Below are 18,707 nucleotides of genomic sequence, written 5' to 3'. Positions count from 1 at the left end.
GATGCTGTCAACACCATGCCTCACCATAGGGATGGTGCAAGGTTTCCTCCAGACGTAACACTTGGCATTCAGGCCAAAGAGTTGATCTTGTTTTCAACAGACAGAGAATCTTTTCTCCTGGTTTGAGAGTCTTTAGGTGTCTTTCGCAAACTCCAAGTAGGCTGTCATGTGCCTTTACTGAGGAGTGGCTTCCGTCTTGCCACTCTACCTTAAAGGCGTGATTGGTGGAGTACTGCAGAGATGGTTGTCCTTCTGGAAGGTTCTCCCATCTCCACAAAGGAACTCTAGAGCTCTGTCAGAGTGACCATCAGGTTCTTGGTCACCTCCCTGACCAAGGCCCTTCTCCCCCGATTGCTCAGTGTGGCCGTGTGGCCAGCTCTAGGAAGAATTTAGATGGTTCCAAGATTCTCCCTCTTTCAGAGATCACCGTTTACAGGGAATGTTTGACTGGAACAGTCTAGAAAGAATTTTGGTGATTCCAACTGTGCCTCGACACAATCTTCTCTTGGACAATTCCTTTGACCTCATGACTTGGTTTTTGCTCTGACATGCACTGTCAACTGTGGAACCTTATATAGACAGGTGTGTGTCATTCCAAATAACGTCCAATCAATTAATTTACCACAGGTGGACTCCAATCCAGTTGTAGAAAAATCTCAAGGATGATCAATGTTAACAGGATGCACCTGAGCTGAATTCCGTGTCTCATAGCAAAGGTCTGAATACTGAATACTTATGCCAATAAGGTATTTTTAAAATATATTTTTCTATACATTTGCAAACATTTCTAAAAACCTGTTTCTGCTTTGTCATTATGGGGTAGATTTATGAGGATTTTAAAATAAGGCTGTAACATAATGAAATGTGTAAAAGGTCAAGGGGTCTGATTACTTTCTGAAAGCACTGTATGTCAAATATTGTTATAACTAGCTCTGGCTGGGTTTTTATATTTGTATTTATTAAGGATCCTCTTTATTAAGGATCCCCTTTACACACTCTTCCTGGGGTCCAGCAACATTAAGGCAGTTATGTCCAATTAAAAATATTACTTGACATTACATTTCATAACACTTTACCCAAAACATTTAGTGTGTTCCCTCAGGCCACTACTCCACTATCACATATTTACCATACAACATCCATGTGTACGTATGCATAGAGTGCGTGTCTTATCATGTGTATGTGTGTCTGTGCCTGTGTGTGTGTCTCTTCACAGTCCCCGCTGTTCAATTAAGGTGTATTTTTATCCTTTTTAAAAATCTGATTCTACTGCTTGCATCAGTTACTTGATGTGGAATACAGTTTCATGTAGCCATGGCTCTATGTGGTACTGTGCGCCTCCCATAGTCTGTTCTTGACTTGGGGATTGTGAAGAGATCCTTGGTGGCATGTCTCGTGGGGTATGCATGGGTGTCTGAGCTGTGTGCTAGTAGTTTAACAAACACCTCTGTGCATTCAGCATGTCAACACAAGTAGTGTTGAAATCAATATCTCCTCCACTTTGAGCCATGAGAGATTTACATGCATATTATTATATGTGCTGCATTGTTCTGAACCAATTGTAATTTTCTGAGGTTTCTCTTTGTGGCACCTGACCACACGACTGAACAGTATTCAGGTGAGACAAAACTAGAGCCTGTAGGACCTGCCTTGTTGATAGTGTTGTTAAGAAGGTAGAGCAGCGCTTTATTATGGACATACTTCTCCTCATCTTAGCTACTGTTTTATCAATATGTTTTGACCATGACAGTTTACAATCCAGGGTTACTCCAAGCAGTTTAGTCACCTCAACTTGCTCAATTTCCACATTATTTTTTACAAGATTTAGTTGAGGTTTAGTGAATGCTTTTAGTTTTTGAAATATTTAGGACTAACTTATTCCTTGCCACCCATTCTGAAACTAACTGCAGCTCTTTGTTATGTGTTTCAGTGATTTCACTCACTGTAATAGCTGATGTGTCTAGTGTTGAGTCATACGCATACATAGACACGCTGGCTTTACTCAAGGCCAGTGGCATGTCATTAGTAAAGATTGAAAAATGTAATGGGCCTAGACAGCTGCCCAGGGGAATTCCTGATTCTACCTGGATTATGTTGAAGAGGCTTCCTTTAAAGAACACCCTCTGTGTTCTGTTAGACAGGTAGCTCTTTGTCCACAATTTAGCAGGGGGTGTAAAGCCATCAGCAGACTATGATCGATAATGTCAAAGCCTCACTGAAGTCTAACAAAACAGCTCCCACAATCTTTTTATCATCAATTTCTCTCAGCCAATCATCAGTCATTTGTGTAAGTGCTATGCTTGTTGAATGTCCTTCCTTTAAGCATGCTGAATGCCTGCTGTCAATTTGTTTAGAGTAAAATAACATTGCATCTGGTCAAACACAATTTTTTTTTACTAAGGGTTGGTAACAGGCTGATTGGTTGGCTATTTGAGCCAGTAAAGGGGGCTTTACTATTCTTGGGTAGTGGAATTACTTTTGCTTCCTTCCAGGTCTGAGGGCACACACTTTCTAGTTGACTTAGATTGAAGATATGGCAAATAGGCGTGGCAATATCGTCTGCTATTGTCCTCAGTAATTTTACATCCAAGTTGTCAGACCCCGGTGGCTTGTCATCGTTGATAGCAAACAATAATTTCACTTCTTTACGGAATTCAAAATGTCAATGCTTGTCTTTCATCATTTGATCAGTTATACTTTGATGTGTAGTGTCAGCGTTTGTTGCTGGCATGTCATGCCTAAGTTTTCTAATCTTGTCTAAGTTATTGGCAACATCAGTGGGTTATGTGATGAATGAGCCATCTGATTCAATGGTGCTGGGTTTGCCTTTTTGCCCCACATTTCATTTAAGGTTCTCCAAAACTTTTTACGATCATTCTTTATGTAATTTATCTTTGTTTCATAGTATAGTTTCTTATTCTTTTTATTCAGTTTAGTCACATGGTTTCTCAATTTGCAGTACGTTTGCCAATCGGTTGTGCAGCCAGACTTATTTGCCATTCCTTTTGCCTCATCCCTCTCAACCATACAATTTTTCAATTCCTCATCCATCCACGGGGATTTAAACGTTTTTACTGTAATTTTAATGGGTGCATGCTTATTAGTAACTGGAATAAGCAATTTCATAAATGTGTCAAGTTCAGTGTCTGGTTGCTCCTCATTACACACCACAGACCAACAAATATTCTTTACATCCACAACATAGGAATCACTACAAAACATATTGTATGACCTCTTATACACTATATTAGGTCCAGCCTTTGGAACTTCTTAGATATGCTTACTACTGTATATTCTGATCACTACAGCCAATGGATTTGGATAGTGCTTTAAACCAAATTCCTACAGCATTAGTAAAGATGTGATCAATACATGTTGATGATTTTATTCCTGTGCTGTTTGTAACTACCCTGGTAGGTTGACTGATAACCTGAACCAGGTTGCATGCACTAGTTGCAGTTTTAAGCTTTTCTTGAGTGAGCAGCTTGATGAAACCCAGTCAATATTTAATTCACCCAAATATACCTCTCTGTTGATATCACATACATTATCAAGCATTTCACATGTTATCCAGATACTGACTGTTAACACATGGTGGTCTATAGCAGCTTCTACAGTAGCAGGTTGGTCTGCATCAGATCCTTGTTCTATCTATGGTTATGTGTCATTGAGAGTGATTGGAGGTGCAGCTACCCTATACCAATAGTGCTGACCAGGCACAGGTTTTTTTTGGAAACAGTGATCAAAAGGATCGTCATTGTGTTCATACAGCAGACCAGACACACATTTTAAAGGCAATTCGTTTCACATATAAAAAACACTTATCTTCAAAAACAGAGGTAGTTAAATCAATTCACAGCTAACATAAGGGAATTTTGGGCTCCCGAGTGGTGCAGTGGTCTAAGACACTGCATAGCAGTGTAATTGTTTTATATATTTATTTTTTCACCTTTTTTTAACCAGGTAGGCCAGTTGAGAACAAGTTCTCATTTACAACTGCGTAAGAGATGTGTGTCACTGCAGTACCTGGTTCGAATCCAGGCTGCATCACATTTGGTCATGATTGGGAGTCCCATAGGACAGGTTTGGCTTGGGTAGGCCTTCATTGTAAATAAGAATTTGCTCCAAACTGACTTGCCTAGTTAAATAAAATAAAAATCAGACTTCCTTTATAATAGACAAGACAGCCAGGCAGCACAAGACAGCCAGGCAGCACAAGACAGCCAGGCAGCACAAGACAGCCAGGCAGCACATGGACTGACAACACACAAGTATAAACATAAAGTACCAGAGGTTCGTTGCCTAATCAGACATTGCCATCAAGATATTGGATTATTTTGGGATATTGGATTTTGTCCAAAAAATGATGTCATATTTTTCGCTGTCTAGAGACAGTAGGTGGCGGTAGATCATGATAGTGTGAACTGTAGCACGTCCTGGTTCGTGAAATTGATGGAACGTTCTGATTGGCTCGCGCAAAACACTCGGAATTCGAATTTGGCAAACCAAACGGAATCGTAAAAGTAAGTATACTTTTCAAATGTTTTAGGTAGCTAGCTAATCAATTTATCATAACATCATTTGTTAATTACCTCGATAGATTACCTTTAAATGAATTAAGGATGTGTTTAAGTTAAACATCTTAGCTAACTAGTGATTAGGCCCTGCCAGCTACCGTTGGCTAACCAAACTTTAGCTAGCTAGTTAGCAGTGTTTGTTAGTTGAGGTCAGCTGTTCTGATTCTGCAGCTGGTAGAATGTTGTTAGTTAGCTGCAATTGTTCAGTTAGACAGGCGCATAAACATTACCCAACGTTAACATGTTACACTGTGTTAAAATGTAGTCTCTCATCAGCCATTGTAGCTAACCACACATCTCTCCACGTAACTTTTTAGAAAGCAAGTGAGGAACTTTTAAGTGACCATTGCCAGGCAGAGTGATGCCACCGACAGGGAGGGGAATGGACAACAAAGGCCCCCCAAAAATGGCACAAGAGGTCAGAAAATGCTGCAGTTTTGATGCTATCTGCCGGAAAAGTACTCCCTGGGGCCATCAGAAAAACATGTCTTCCATCTACCATTGGGATAGCTAATTTGCGTATTTCAATCTGTTCTCAACTCAGCCATATCAATTTTATATTAGCTAGTCCCTGCAAATCCATATTGATTGTGTTGTAGTCATTGAGAGTTGTCTTTTCTCTTTCATTGCAATAGGTTGAACAAACATCTGCATATTGTGACAGTTCTCCAGCAAAAAATAAAAAAACACACAGTAGTAAAACACCAGCTTCAATCTCTTCAGATTTGTTTGAGGGTGCACTTGCAGGTATGCACATATTTGCATTAGGAATAATTTTTCTCTGTTTCATAGATCAGAATGATACATGTTTGGCTCAATTGATACCATCACTTATAGCTAATAATAGAATGTAGCTCAGGTGGTAGGGCATGGTGCTTGCAACGCCAGGATAGTGGGTTCAATTCCTGGAATCAGCCTTTCATAAGTTAATACCCCTGCTATGGGTAAAAGTGTCTGGTAAATGGCATGTATTATATCTTTTTAATGTGTTTGCTACAGAGAAATTGACATTACTGCTCTTTATTTTCCTTCAAATGATAGGTGCAAATAGAGAGGTCAACATGCTATTTTCCAAATACTCTGAAGTGTTGAGGTAGGTACAACAAAGGTAACATGACAAACGTGTTGAACAGGTTTTCATTCCATTCTTTGAAATGTCAGACAGACCACATTAGTTTAAATTTCAGTGCTTTGCCCACATCACATATTACGTTAAGTACCCAGGCAATTTTATTGCATACACACATTTTTTATTATGATTAATAAGCATTAGGTGAATATGCTTTTCTTGAAATCTGTACACACCATGTCGATCATACATAGTGCCTTTGTTTCCTACAGTGAGAGGGCTGCAATAGATGCTTCACAAGTTAGGGAGTTGGAAGACATATTGATGGAGGCCAGAAACTTGGAGTCACACCTGAAAGAGAAGAAAGATCACTTGAGGCGTACCTTGGCTCTTATTTCTGACAAACTGCAGGGATAGACTTGCTACATGGGCCACAGACATTTGTAAATATTTCTTCACTGATCTCAATAAGTAACATGTCAGTACTTTTATTTTGACCTCTGTATGCTTTTTAGGTTTACTGTCATCACTCTTTATCCCACACTGGCAAACACAATGTGAGTGTCATTGTGGTTCATTTCTTTATAAATGACCTATTTATATTGAAGCATTGGGAATACTGTAGATCTAGGCCTATGTAGCCTACTGTAAACAATAAATAGGTAAAAAAAATATTGACGTTTCAGTGTCTGCAATATCCAAAGTTAAGCACAAGTTTTTGAAAATGTATAAAATCAATGATTTTTTACTTGAGACAGTGAAATATAGCCTAACCATTACCAAACAGGAAACTAACTTTTAGGTAGTAACTGTGTTGTGAGTGACCACAAGTCGGTCACAAGAGTCAATGGATTCAGTTCAGGCTGTAGGACTAATTATCCTGTGTATCACATGGAATATTGTGTGGTGTTATCATAGCCTATATTTCACTTTTTCCAATAGTATATTTGAAATATTTATTACAAGCTTTTCGTTGGTGAGTGAACCAAATTATGAAAAAATTGCCCATGGCTTTTCTTAATACATCTTTTTTGTTATAAGTTGTTTATATAGAGGATTGATATATTCACAAAACAGGAGTGGATGTAAATCTTACAAAAAATACACATATTTAAGAACATTAAACATTTTCTTTGTTTGCATGGAACTAACAAGTTTTTCAGTGCTTTTAAAGTAAACTTCACAATAAGGTGTTTTGATGGTTATCCAGTCAATAATCAGAAAGGATACTTGGCAAGAAATGAAAGATGAATACAGTACTATAATGTGCCTCCATTTTTCTTTCTAATACCTTCTATGACTCATAGTGGAGTTGAATGTCCCATGGAAACCATAGGGAATGTTCACAGGCACTTCCGCTCTGCCCAACTCTTTGAATGTCTTGGCATCCAAAACCAACAGGAATGTGCTCTTGTCCTGGAGAAAGGGAACATGCTTACATTAGGAGGCTAACATTGGGAGTTAGGAGAGCAACAATTGTTAACAAACGGGCATAGGTGTTTAAGGGGGACTGACCTTATTTGGAGTGATGACCACAGACATAATGACACCGTCATCCTCTTCTGTAGCGCCAGGCAAGGGTACAAAGACAGGCTCTGAAGGGTACAGTCCAGGATGCTCCCACACCTTAAAGCACAGCAGTGTGAAGGTCAGCATTGAATTTCCTATTCCTATTACCTAGGCCTACATCACGCATCGCAATAGAGTACTGTGTTACTGATGCAGATATTCTTGAGTAAAAAAAAAAAAAAGGAATGAATGACATCCAACCTTCATTTTTTTGCCTTGGAGGTCCATCTTGATGAGAGTGTCTCCTACTAGATGTCTGAAACCACAACCGTAGAAGTAGCGATATGGTTTGGTGTTGTACTTGGCATAGTTGATTTGTGGGAACTCAAGACCACCATACGTATGGAGTTCCTCATCGTGCAGATCCTCATGTGTACAGAACACCTGCAGAGAGCGAGTTATAGGGAATATTGAATATAGTGAATATTCACATAATGAGGGTAATCACAACCTTTTGTTTACTGAACTTGGACATTTGTATAAAAAAAATGTCCAAGTTCATAGTCAGTTAAGAACATTCTTATTTCACAATGACAGCCTACCCCGGCCAAATCCTCACCTAAGCCGGACGATGCTGGGCCAATTGTCCCTATGGGACCCCCGCTCACGGCCGGTTGTGATACAGCCTGGGATCGAACCAGGGTTTGTAATGACGCCTCTAGCACTGAGAGGCAGTGCCTTAGACCGCTGCCCTACTCGGGAGCTTAGCTTAGTGATGTATTTCAGCAGTGATGTATAACAGAAGACTTATGATTATTATTCACACACCTTGTCCTTAGCAGTCTTGGTGGCAGTGGCGGTACTGTCAGGGCGTGTGTTCAGATTTTGCCCACAGGGTGTCTCCTTGTCTACGTTGAGAGGCAAAACAAATCGCCGGGGAAACACTCTGCACATAGTGTTGTATACCTAATTTGAACAAAAACATATTTTCAACCTCAAGCAGTTCACATGTAGGATTCCTGATCCTAGTGACTTCAGCTAGTTACACTTACAGTGCATTCGGAAAGTATTCAGACCCCTTCAATTTTTCCACATTTTGTTAGGTTACAGCCTTATTCTAAAATGTATTTAAAAAAAAAAAATTATCTAGCTAAAATACCCCAGAATGACAAAGCAAAAACATTTGTATTTATTTTTTATTTACATAAGTATTCAGACCCTTTACTCAGTGCTTTGTTGAAGCACATTTGGCAGCGATTACAGCCTTGAGTCATGGGTATGACGCTACAAGCTTGGCACACCTGTATTTGGGTAGTTTCTCCCATTCTTCTCTGCAGATCCTCTCAAGCTCTGTCAGGTTGGATGGGGAGCGTTGCTGCACAGCTATTTTCACATCTCTTCAAAGATGTTCGGTCGGTTTCAAGTCCGGGCTCTGGCTGGGCCACTCAAGGACATTCGGAGACTTGTCCCAAAGCCACTGCTGCGTTGTCTTAGCTGTGTGCTTAGGGTCGTCCTTTTGGAAGTGAGCCTTTACCCCAGTCTGAGGTCCTGAGTGCTCTGGAGCAGGTTTTCATTAAGGATCTCTTTGTACTTTGCTCTGTTCATCTTTGTCTCGATCCTGACTAGTCTTCGAGTCCCTCCCACTGAAAAACATCCCCACAGCATGATGCTGCCACCACCATGCTTCACAATAGGGATGGTGTCAAGTTTCCTCCAGAAGTGACGCTTGACATTAATCCAAATGATTTAATCTTGGTTTCATCAAACCAGAGAATCTTGTTTCTCATGGTCTGAGATTCTTAAGGTGCCTTTTGGCAAAGTCATCCAAAGGGGCTGTCATGTGCCTTTACTGAGGAGTGGCTTCCGTCTGGTTACTTTACCATAAAGGCCTGATTGGTGGAGCGCTGCAGAGACGGTTGTCCTTATGGAAGGATCTCTAGAGCTCTGTCAGAGTGGCCATCGGGTTCTTGGTCACCTCCCTAACCCAAGGCCCGTCTCCCCCAATTGCTCAGTTTGGCCGGGCGGCCAGCTCAAGGAAGAGTCTTGGTTGTTCCAAACTTCTTCCATTTAATAATTATGGAGGCCACTGTGTTCTTGGGGACCTTCAATGCTGCAGAAATGTGTCTCGACACAATCCTGTCTCGGGCCTCTACGGACAATTCCTTCAACCTCATGGCTTGGTTTTTGCTCTGACATGCACGGTCACCTGTGGGACCTTATATAGACAGGTGTGTGCCATTCCAAATCATGTCCAATCAATTGAATTTACCACAGGTGGACTCCAAGTTGTAGAAACATCTCACGGATGATCAATGGAAACAGGATGCACCTGAGCTCAATTTTGAGTCTCATAGCAAACGATCTAAATACTTATGTAAATAAGGTATTTCTGTAAAACTGTTTTCTCTTTGTCATTATGGGGTATTTTGTGTAGATTGCTGAGAAATTATTTTTATTTAATCAATTTTAGAATAAGGCTGTAACAAAATGTTTTAAAATTCAAGGGGTCTGAATACTTTCCGAAGGCACTGTATAACTAATGAACAAGCCATTATTAATGCTTTATAAGTTATACAAAAAAGTATATCTTCTTCTGAATTCTAATGCATATAACTGTTTACAAATAATGGTATATGTATTTGTAGTTAGTAATAGTATTTGTAAATAGTTTTTTAATGATTATTCATTGAAGTGGTTATACCCTTCAGTTTAGACTTATACTGACCTCGTCCAGAGCCTCTCCTGACTTGCGCATGTTCTGAACAATGTAGTTGTTGATGGCTTTGCCATCGTCTGCGGCACAGAGGTCCATAACCAGGAAGCCATCCTCCTCCCAGGCGTTGATCTGGTGGAATGTGGACAGCGCTTTGGCATGATACTTGACTGAGTTGAGCTGGAAGAGAATAAAGGATGTCAGTCATCAGAAATGAAATGTATAACTTAAAAGCAATTACTGTAGGCTTAGTATCCTTTGTCTCGTTCATAGCTTGTCATTTACCAAAACTTTCAACACGAATTGAGAGACTCCCAACAATTCAAGGGCGTTCTAGACCAAGGTCTTACCTTGCCTGTCTGCTTGTTAATCAAATGAAAGATGGTCTCAAGTTTAGGGTCCCAGTAGATCCCATCGCTGATACCCTTTCCTCTCAGCTTGCCTGTCACAATCTTCAAGAGGTCCATTTTGATAGGCTGCTCAATAAACACCACGTAATTCTCCGACATTGCTGAAATTGAATGAGCAGTATATCAATTGCCACTCTTTTGGAGTTGAGTCAGATCATATCAGTATTGATAGATCATTGCTGTGCATTCTGATTAACAAAAGGATGAAACATGACCATTTTGCTTTGAAGATGGTTGGCAGAGTGAGCCATCTACTGGTGAGAGGGTTTACATGAGAGGCTGTTTACATTAAATGTGTCATTAGCTATGGAGCCTCTGGAGGCTTTGTGTGGTCTGCTCACCAAAGCTGTGGTAGTATGAAGGTCTTGCCTTGTCCACTGAAGGAATAGAACAGACCACTGTAGCTCCCTCCAGGGTTTCCTTTGGGTTTTCTGGCATTGTCCTTGGAGGCACACGGATGATATTGTAAATTGCACCTGAAAGAAAACACTGGTGGTTTTATTTGGAACCTGGAAAACTGACCTTTGGACAATTTTTGCAGGTGGATTTCAGGTTTAAGAGGTTTGTGTTTTGTCATTCATAATCTGCAATTCGTTAGACTTAAGTGAAGGTGGTTAGTGAATGGGCAGGGTCTGATTCCTTATTTACCTTTAGCAGAGTAAGAATTCCCCATGTTGTATGTTGTACCATCAGGGTCTGTGTGGGGGTGGGCAGTGGCTCCATTGACAGCAATGAATTTGCTCCAGTCCACCTGTTAAGAGCATCAACAAAAAGGAAATGTCTTGATAGGCCTTCAATCATCCTATCCTAAACTTAGCACACAAAAAAACGTCCTCACTGTCAGCAAACCTAACATGTGTATGAACATAACAAAATTCAACAACTGCGACCTAAACTGAACAAGTTCCACAGACATGTGACTAACAGAAATTGAATGTGTCCCTGAACAAAGGGGGGGGGGGTCAAAATCAAAAATAACAATCAGTATCTGGTGTGGTCACCAGCTGCATTAAGTACTGCAAGTGCATCTCCTCCTTATGGACTGCACCAGATTTGCCCGTACTTGCTGTGAGATGAGATCCGGGCTCTTCGCTGGCCATGGCAGAACACTGACATTCCTGTCTTGCAGGAAAACATGCACAGAGCGAGCAGTATGGCTGGTGGCATTGTCATGCTGGAGGGTCATGTCAGGATGAGCCTGCAGGAAGGGTACCACATGAGGGAGGAGGATGTCTTCCCTGTAAAACACAGCATTGAGATTGCCTGCAATGACAACAAGCTCAGTCCGATGATGCTGTGACACACCGCCTCAGACCATGACGGACCCTCCACCTCCAAATCGATCCCGCTCAAGAGTACAGGCCTCGGTGTAACGCTCATTCCTTCGACAATAAACGCAAATCTGACCTTCACCCCTGGTGAGACAAAACCGCGACTCGCCTGTGAAGAGCACTTTTTGCCAGTTCTGTCTGGTCCAGCGACGGTGGGTTTGTGCCCATAGGCGACGTTGTTGCCGGGGATGTCTGGTGAGGACTTGCCTTACAACAGGCCTACAAGCCCTCAGTCCAGCCTCTCTCAGCCTATTGCGGACAGTCTGAGCACTGATGGAGGGATTGTGCGTTTCTGGTGTAACTTGGGCAGTTGTTGTTGCCATCCTGTACCTGTCCCGCAAGGTGTGATGTTCGGATGTACCGATCCTGTGCAGGTGTTTGTTACACGTGGTCTGCCACTGCGAGGACGATCAGCTGTCTGTCCTGTCTCCCTGTAGCGCTGTCTTAGGTGTTTCACAGTACGGACATTGCAACTCATTGCCCTGGTCACATCTGTAGTCCTTATGCCTCCTTGCAGCATGCCTAAGGCACGTTCACACAGATGAGCAGGGACCCTGGGCATCTTTCTTTTGGTGTTTTTCAGAGTCAGTAGAAAGGCCTCTTTAGTGTCCTTAGTTTTCATAACTGTGACCTTAATTGCCTACAGTCTGTAAGCTGTTAGTGTCTTAATGACCGTTCCACCAATTGTTTATGGTATATGCATGGGAAACAGTGTTTAAACCCTTTACAATGAAGATCTGTGAAGTTATTTAGATTTTTCGAATTATCTTTGAAAGACATGGTCCTGAAAAGGGACGTTTCTTTTTTTGCTGAGTTTATAATGTAATAGGTCTCTTATTAAATATTTCAACAAAATCATTTGTTTATTTGTTTATACTGAATGGAACCCTTTGTGCTGTATGAGGCTACTGTAGGTAGTGTTTGTGTAGATCTTTAAAAAGAAAAGGAAAAGCTACACACTAGTAGATCCGATGCAATATTTTATTAGCCAAGGCCTACCTTTTCCTTTGTCTCAAGTGTCTCAGGGTCCACCTTGTGCATGAAGTTTGTCTCCGTGCTCACATAGTAATCACCCTTGTACGTCACAAAGCTCACATTGTCATTATCTGACGCTTCTGTGGACCAAAGACAGTTTTCATGTGATTAGTACAACGTAAATCAATTCTCCGTCTGTCATATATTCTCCACTCTTTGACCTCAAACTCTTGAATTGCAGACTTGAACTGTAAACTCACTTGGCAGTTCGAACCGGGACAGAAAGCGTTGGAAGAAGTTCTTGCAGGGGTCTGGCATGGCCACAGTCCCGAATTCAGACACAACAATACGGCTGTTCTCACTGTTAGCTGTGTAGCAGTCACTGCCCAGGAAGCGGCTCTTGTAGGTCACCTGGCCTCCAGCGATTTTGAATTGATGCAGGAGGGCCATTCCATCAAACCAGTGGTTGAATCTGAGAAGCAGAAGAAATAGTTAATATAGTACAGTAAATAATTTCATATATGCAGCAATAGTCATTTTTCTCCTCATTTGATTCTGGTTAAACTTATATAGCTTGTTTAAAATATACTCACTTGTTATTACCAATCTCAAACTTTCCTGGTCCGTTTCTGAGGAAATTGCCACTAATCCACTCTGGGATAGTTCCACTGATATTCGTGCTGATGGCCTCTGGGGTCTCATCCACAGAAGCCACGATCTTCTCAATGCATGGCAGGCCGTGCACGTCTGTGTAATGATGATCCTTATTCTTCTTTGACTTAGTCTTTTTCAGGTCTGCAAGGGGAAACAGACAATATTATTACTCAAAAACACCTGAAGACCTACAAAGGAAAACAGCAGATGGATATCAAAGCAGAACTAGAAATTGTATTAAAGGAGCTTGTGAGGATTAATAAGCCTAAAATAAGTTACTCTCGAGAATCTTTTTTACAAACTGAATAATTATGTTTTAAAGATGAGATGAAAGGTCATTAGGCAATGTTTGACTGCAAAAATGCTTTAACCCTCATTGGAGAATATCAACTTACCTGTAGAGCTTGGAGGTGACATTGCTGTCAGGATTGAGAATGTCTGTGGCTGTCTTGCTTGAAGGGAGTGCAAGTGATAGGACTCTTCTCATGTGAAGCTCCTGTGTGCCGCTTAGTGTAACGGGCTGAACTTTTATACTGTCGCTGTAGCGCAACCCTTTAGACCACGTGGTGGTTCTTACATAAGTCTTTGCAGAACAGAAGTTCTGTAAGCATAGCCGGGGGAGCTAGGGGTACTGAGGGTGCAGCAGCACCCCCTCAAAAATGTGCATTTAAAAAATATATATTAATAACGCAAAGTAGTGCACTGGGCATTTACTAGTCCTGTATTTCCCTGTCAGTGAAAAAAAATCACAGCACCCCCACACCCAAACATCTTCCTGCGGTCAAAAAATGACCCATGATTGATAACCCAATCATGGGGATAATATCTAGATAGTTTACAACTTCTGGAACCCATCACAGCAGTAACTACACTATGCAGGACATTATATTTTGGACCAGGTTCATTAGCTATCTGTGTACATTATGTTACTTAACCTTTTACTGAAGTGGGCTAAATCAAGGTCACACAGAGTGTTTCAAGGTAGTCTTAAACAAATGTACTTTGAAACAAAAGTATACACCCCACCACACACATGGTTGTGGGCTTAGAAAAAAGACCTGTACCATGTCGGAGTTGAATGTATTCAATTTTGAGTTTGCATCCTAGTATTACATTTTATAAACATCATAGAAGACTGAAATATAACAAAACCGTTTGTCATATACCCCTTTAAGACATGGAATGTGGCCCCTTGGCTAGGGCATGTTTGTTTGTCTGAAAGGGTACATTCACTATGGCTTTTTAAATGTCGCCACGAAACCTTCTCAGGAGATAGTTTTGAAGCTCCACTGAAGGGTTATTTAACATGTCTGTAAAGGAATGTCCATTCTGAAGCTGGACTAACTTCTATCTCCAGGCAACCAGAACTGCCAATCAAATGACCTCGAGCTGCCTACGTGCACCCTGCCTGGTGCCTGCTTGCAGACCACTCTCTCCTTAGAAAAGTATTTTGAAGTTTGTTAAATACAATGGCGTACCAATACATTTAGTAGAAAACACATCTATCTACCCTACCATTTAAAAACATCAGAAAAAGAACAACAGCACATCAATCAGCAACGTTTGTTGTCAGGGAAACAATACTGAACATTCTATGCAGGAGCAGAATTCTGTCTGAAAAGGTACAGATGCTTCTGATGCGGCACTATTATTTTCTGGAAGGGTTTCAATTGTCGCTATCAACCTGTTACTTTAGCCGTGTCCTATGTATGAAAAATATATACTTTAAAATAAAAAGAAATGTATTATGAAAAATATGAATAATATGCCACTAGGCCAGGAAAGTCCAACAGAATAAACCATCCAGTCATAATATTTGACACGCTCCAGCTCTGTATCCTTAGACTGTTTTATTAATAAAACGCAAGCTATTTGTGGCGGGATTTTCAGAGATATAAGTTTATAATTTACAGACAATGAATGTGGATTAAAATAAAATGTTTATGCATACTTTATGTGAACTGATATCCATCTTGGACATCATGTTCCTCACCTTTAAGTTTCATCCAGTTTTCTAAGATGCTCCAGGGACCTTAAAGTTGATCCTATCATTATTCTATTAAATATTTTTATTATATAATATATTTATAATATCATTTTTTATTATTTCTAGGGACAAACATGGCCATATTTGGTAGAACAATTTACTGTATCTAACCCTTTGAAACATTGTCAAGGCAAGAGTAATACCAAAGAGATTGGTGTAATATGTGCCAGGGTGTTTTAAGAGTTGACCTCAATTGCACAGTGCTGAAGTTCGAGACTAGGGTACGTTTACAGTCATGAACAGTAAATGTTAACTTACAAGAACTGCTATTGTATGATAACTGACCCCTGAGTAGTGCATCACCTAAATGTGTCCCTCAGTTAACCTCAGGAAGCACGGCACACAGCTGCTGTTAAGCTTTTATCATTATTACATGTCATGTTACAGCTCAAACACATCCTGACTGGACAGATGTATGAAAAGGTGGAGATTAACAAAAGATTTGTAGTTTCACTTTATTTGGTTAAACTAACTAAAAGTAATTCAGTAATTACAAAAAAAGTTACATTATGGGATGCCTGGAACCTTATCAGACTCTAGCCAGGCAATAACTTAACTGCAATGGACATTGTACCATCTCATAAAGATGGGTCATATAAAAGGTGATACTGAGGGACAGCAGTTTGTATGTACGCTACTCAAACATCCAAATATGTGGATTCACCTGACACATTGGCTAAGGTTGTGGTTATAAACCAACTCTAAGTTGGGCATATTGATTTGCTTTGGCATAAGGTTCGTTTGTTGTCTGATTGCGTTTCACTTTGTCTCGGGTTTAACAACACCTTTGACAATATATCCTATAAAACCCGCTCACTAGGCACAAACTGGTTGAATCAATGTTTCCGTTTTAATTTAAATCTATTTTACGTTGTTCCTTCTGATGACATTGAATCAAAGTGGAAAACCTATTGGATTTGCAAAAAGTCATCAACATAAAGGAATTTGATTTCCTTTCATTTGTCTTTACTCAACTTTTAACCTAAATCCATTGACCTGGTAAAAATGTTTGTTTATTTCACTTTGAATTCACATTAGCTAACAAAAATGTATGTTGAACTGACGTCTGTTCCCAGTGGGTGGCTTCTCTGGCATCATCACGTACATGTCGATTTACTGTTACTTTCTCTGCAGTACACTGTGAATTTACTAAGTTATATTCCCCCCATTATATCTTATTACAATCTGGAAGTTGTTAACCAACTCAGTCGATAGAGCATGTGTGTTTGTTTTGTTATTATTATCTCTAGCTGTCACAACATTTGAAAAGTCAATAATTGGTTAAATCAGCTGACTTCAGTACAGGAAATTCCCACAACACACAAATCCTCCACGCACTCATAATATTGAACATCCCTTCCAGCTCTGTACACTGAATTTGGTGAATGAGGCTGTATTAAAAGCAGAACTCCAGCGGTCTGCCGGGATTATAGGGAATTTCCTGAGATGTGTTTGTATGTCGCCATTGTCCATGTCTCCATAATTATTAGTGTGTGTGATTGTTTTAACTTGGGAGCTTGGAATGTTTGGTCTCACTCTCAACTTTCCTCATTTAGCCAATAAGACATTCCTATGTACAGCATTTAAACATACTCTTTCAGTCTTCCAAGATTGAATGGTCACTGAAAAAGCTCATCCCTGTTAATCCTTTTAATTGTATCATACTTGATAAATGTATACTGAACAAATATTATTTGTTTACTGAGTTACAGTTCATATAAGGAAATATTAGATGGATTTCACATGACTGGGTAGGGATGCAGAAATGGGTGGGCATAGGCCCGCCCAGCCAATCAGAATGAGATTTTCCCCACCAAAGATTACAGACAGAAATACTCCTCAGTTTCATCAGCTGTCTGGGTGGCTGGTCTCAAATGATCCCGCAGGTGAAGAATCCGGATGTGGAGGTCCTGGGCTGGTGTCTTTACACGTGGTCTATGGTTGTGAGGCTGGTTGGACTTACTGCCAAATTCTCTAAAACAACATTGTAGGTGGCTTATGCCCAACCAAAGAATTTCTGCATAAACTGTCAAAAACCATCTCAGGGAAGCTCATCTGCATGCTCGTCATCCTCGCCCAGGTCTTGACCTGACTGCAGTTCGGCGTCGTAACTGACTTCAGTGGGCAAATGCTCACCTTCAATGGCCACTGGCACGTTTGAAAAATGTGCTCTTCATGGATGAATAGCAGTTTCAACTGTAACGAGCAGATGGAAGACGGCGTGTATGGATTCGTGTGGGCGAGCGGTTTGCTGATGTCAAAGTTGTGAACAGAGTGCCCTATGGTAGGGTTATGGTATGGGCAGGCATAACCTACGGACAACACACAAATTTGCATTTTTATCGATAGGATCTCTGTGCATTGAAATTACTGAGGCCCATTGTTGTGCCATTCATCTGCTGTGTCACCTCATGTTTCAGCATGATGATGCACAGCCCCATGTCGCAAGGATCTGTACATAATTCCTGGAAGCTGAAAATGTCCCAGTTCTTACATGGCCAGCATACTCACCAGACATGTCACCCATTGAGCATGTTTGGGATGCTTTGGATCAACTCTATGCGAAGGAGAAGTTGTGCTGCATGAGGCAAATGGTGCTCACACCAGATACTGACTAGTTTTCTGATCCACGCCGCTACCTTTTTCTTTAAGGTATCTGTGACCAACAGATGCATATCTGTATTCCCAGTCATGTCAAATCCATACATAAGAGCCTAATGAATTTATTTCAATTGACTGATTTCCTTATATGAACTGCAACTCCAACCTTTGAAATTGTTGAATGTTGCATTTATTGTTGTTCAGTGTATTTCAGAGTTATTGACAATAAGCCAGATTTAATTAACTTGCATTGTGGTGCTGAAACTTGAAGCCGCAGCACAATCAATCCGAAATAGGCAACTCATGGGGCTGAAAGTAGGCAAATTCAAGCAGGCATAATTCAGTTTGTCTACATATGAGATGAACACAGGCATATCTCTGCTCATTCCTGTAATTTCAGTAATGTGTGTGGGGTATTAAAATATATTCTGCTAATGTAAAATTACTAGAATTGCATGATAAAAAAAATTAAAAAAGATCTTAAAGGAGATCTTTCCATCTCTACTCTTGTCCATGGTGGTCTGTGAACGCACAACCTTCTGGCCCACACCATCAAAATTCCTGCGCTGCTTTTAATACCTACAAAACACAACCGTTTCTAAAACTGTATATCTAAGGGTCTGGTCTGTCCAAGAAGTTTTAATTATTATTTTGGGTATAGGGGAGGGGCTCCCCCCCCCCCAAACGGTTGGTGAGGGTTTAGATAATGTATATTTTGCAGAAGGGAGGGCCATCCATTTTCATTTCAGAGGTCCGATTTTTCTCCATATTATAATAAATAACGCTCACACCTGCAATATTAACTGGTTATAGGTAGATGA

At 40.5% G+C, this 18,707-nt stretch overlaps 1 protein-coding gene and 1 long non-coding RNA gene across 3 annotated transcripts; one reads left to right on the top strand and one right to left on the bottom strand.

Moving 5' to 3' along the window:
• Positions 1-4,309: 4,309 nt before the first annotated feature.
• On the top strand, positions 4,310-6,310 carry LOC116354756 (uncharacterized). Of its 2 annotated transcripts, XR_004203971.1 has the most exons (5): positions 4,310-4,523; positions 4,895-4,995; positions 5,213-5,324; positions 5,619-5,670; positions 5,919-6,310. It is a non-coding gene; the product is annotated as an uncharacterized LOC116354756 (long non-coding RNA). The 2 variants fall into 2 exon arrangements; XR_004203970.1 differs by lacking the exon at positions 5,213-5,324 and having other exon boundaries at positions 4,388-4,523; positions 5,919-6,231.
• Positions 5,697-13,741, bottom strand: LOC109909388 (beta,beta-carotene 9',10'-oxygenase). Its single transcript, XM_031795879.1, has 13 exons — positions 13,634-13,741; positions 13,178-13,379; positions 12,845-13,056; positions 12,609-12,724; positions 10,927-11,029; positions 10,620-10,754; positions 10,219-10,379; positions 9,881-10,048; positions 7,984-8,121; positions 7,417-7,599; positions 7,162-7,272; positions 6,938-7,062; positions 5,697-5,997 (listed from the first exon to the last, which is right to left on the bottom strand). Exons 1-13 carry the CDS (start codon positions 13,653-13,655, stop codon positions 5,913-5,915), a joined length of 1,761 nt encoding a protein of 586 aa, XP_031651739.1. The 5' UTR covers positions 13,656-13,741; the 3' UTR covers positions 5,697-5,912.
• Positions 13,742-18,707: the final 4,966 nt, after the last annotated feature.

Source organism: Oncorhynchus kisutch, linkage group LG18 (genome assembly GCF_002021735.2).
Source record: "Oncorhynchus kisutch isolate 150728-3 linkage group LG18, Okis_V2, whole genome shotgun sequence".
NCBI lineage: Eukaryota > Metazoa > Chordata > Actinopteri > Salmoniformes > Salmonidae > Oncorhynchus > Oncorhynchus kisutch.
Note: the sequence above shows the minus strand (reverse complement) of the source record. Positions and strands in the feature narration are given on the sequence as shown.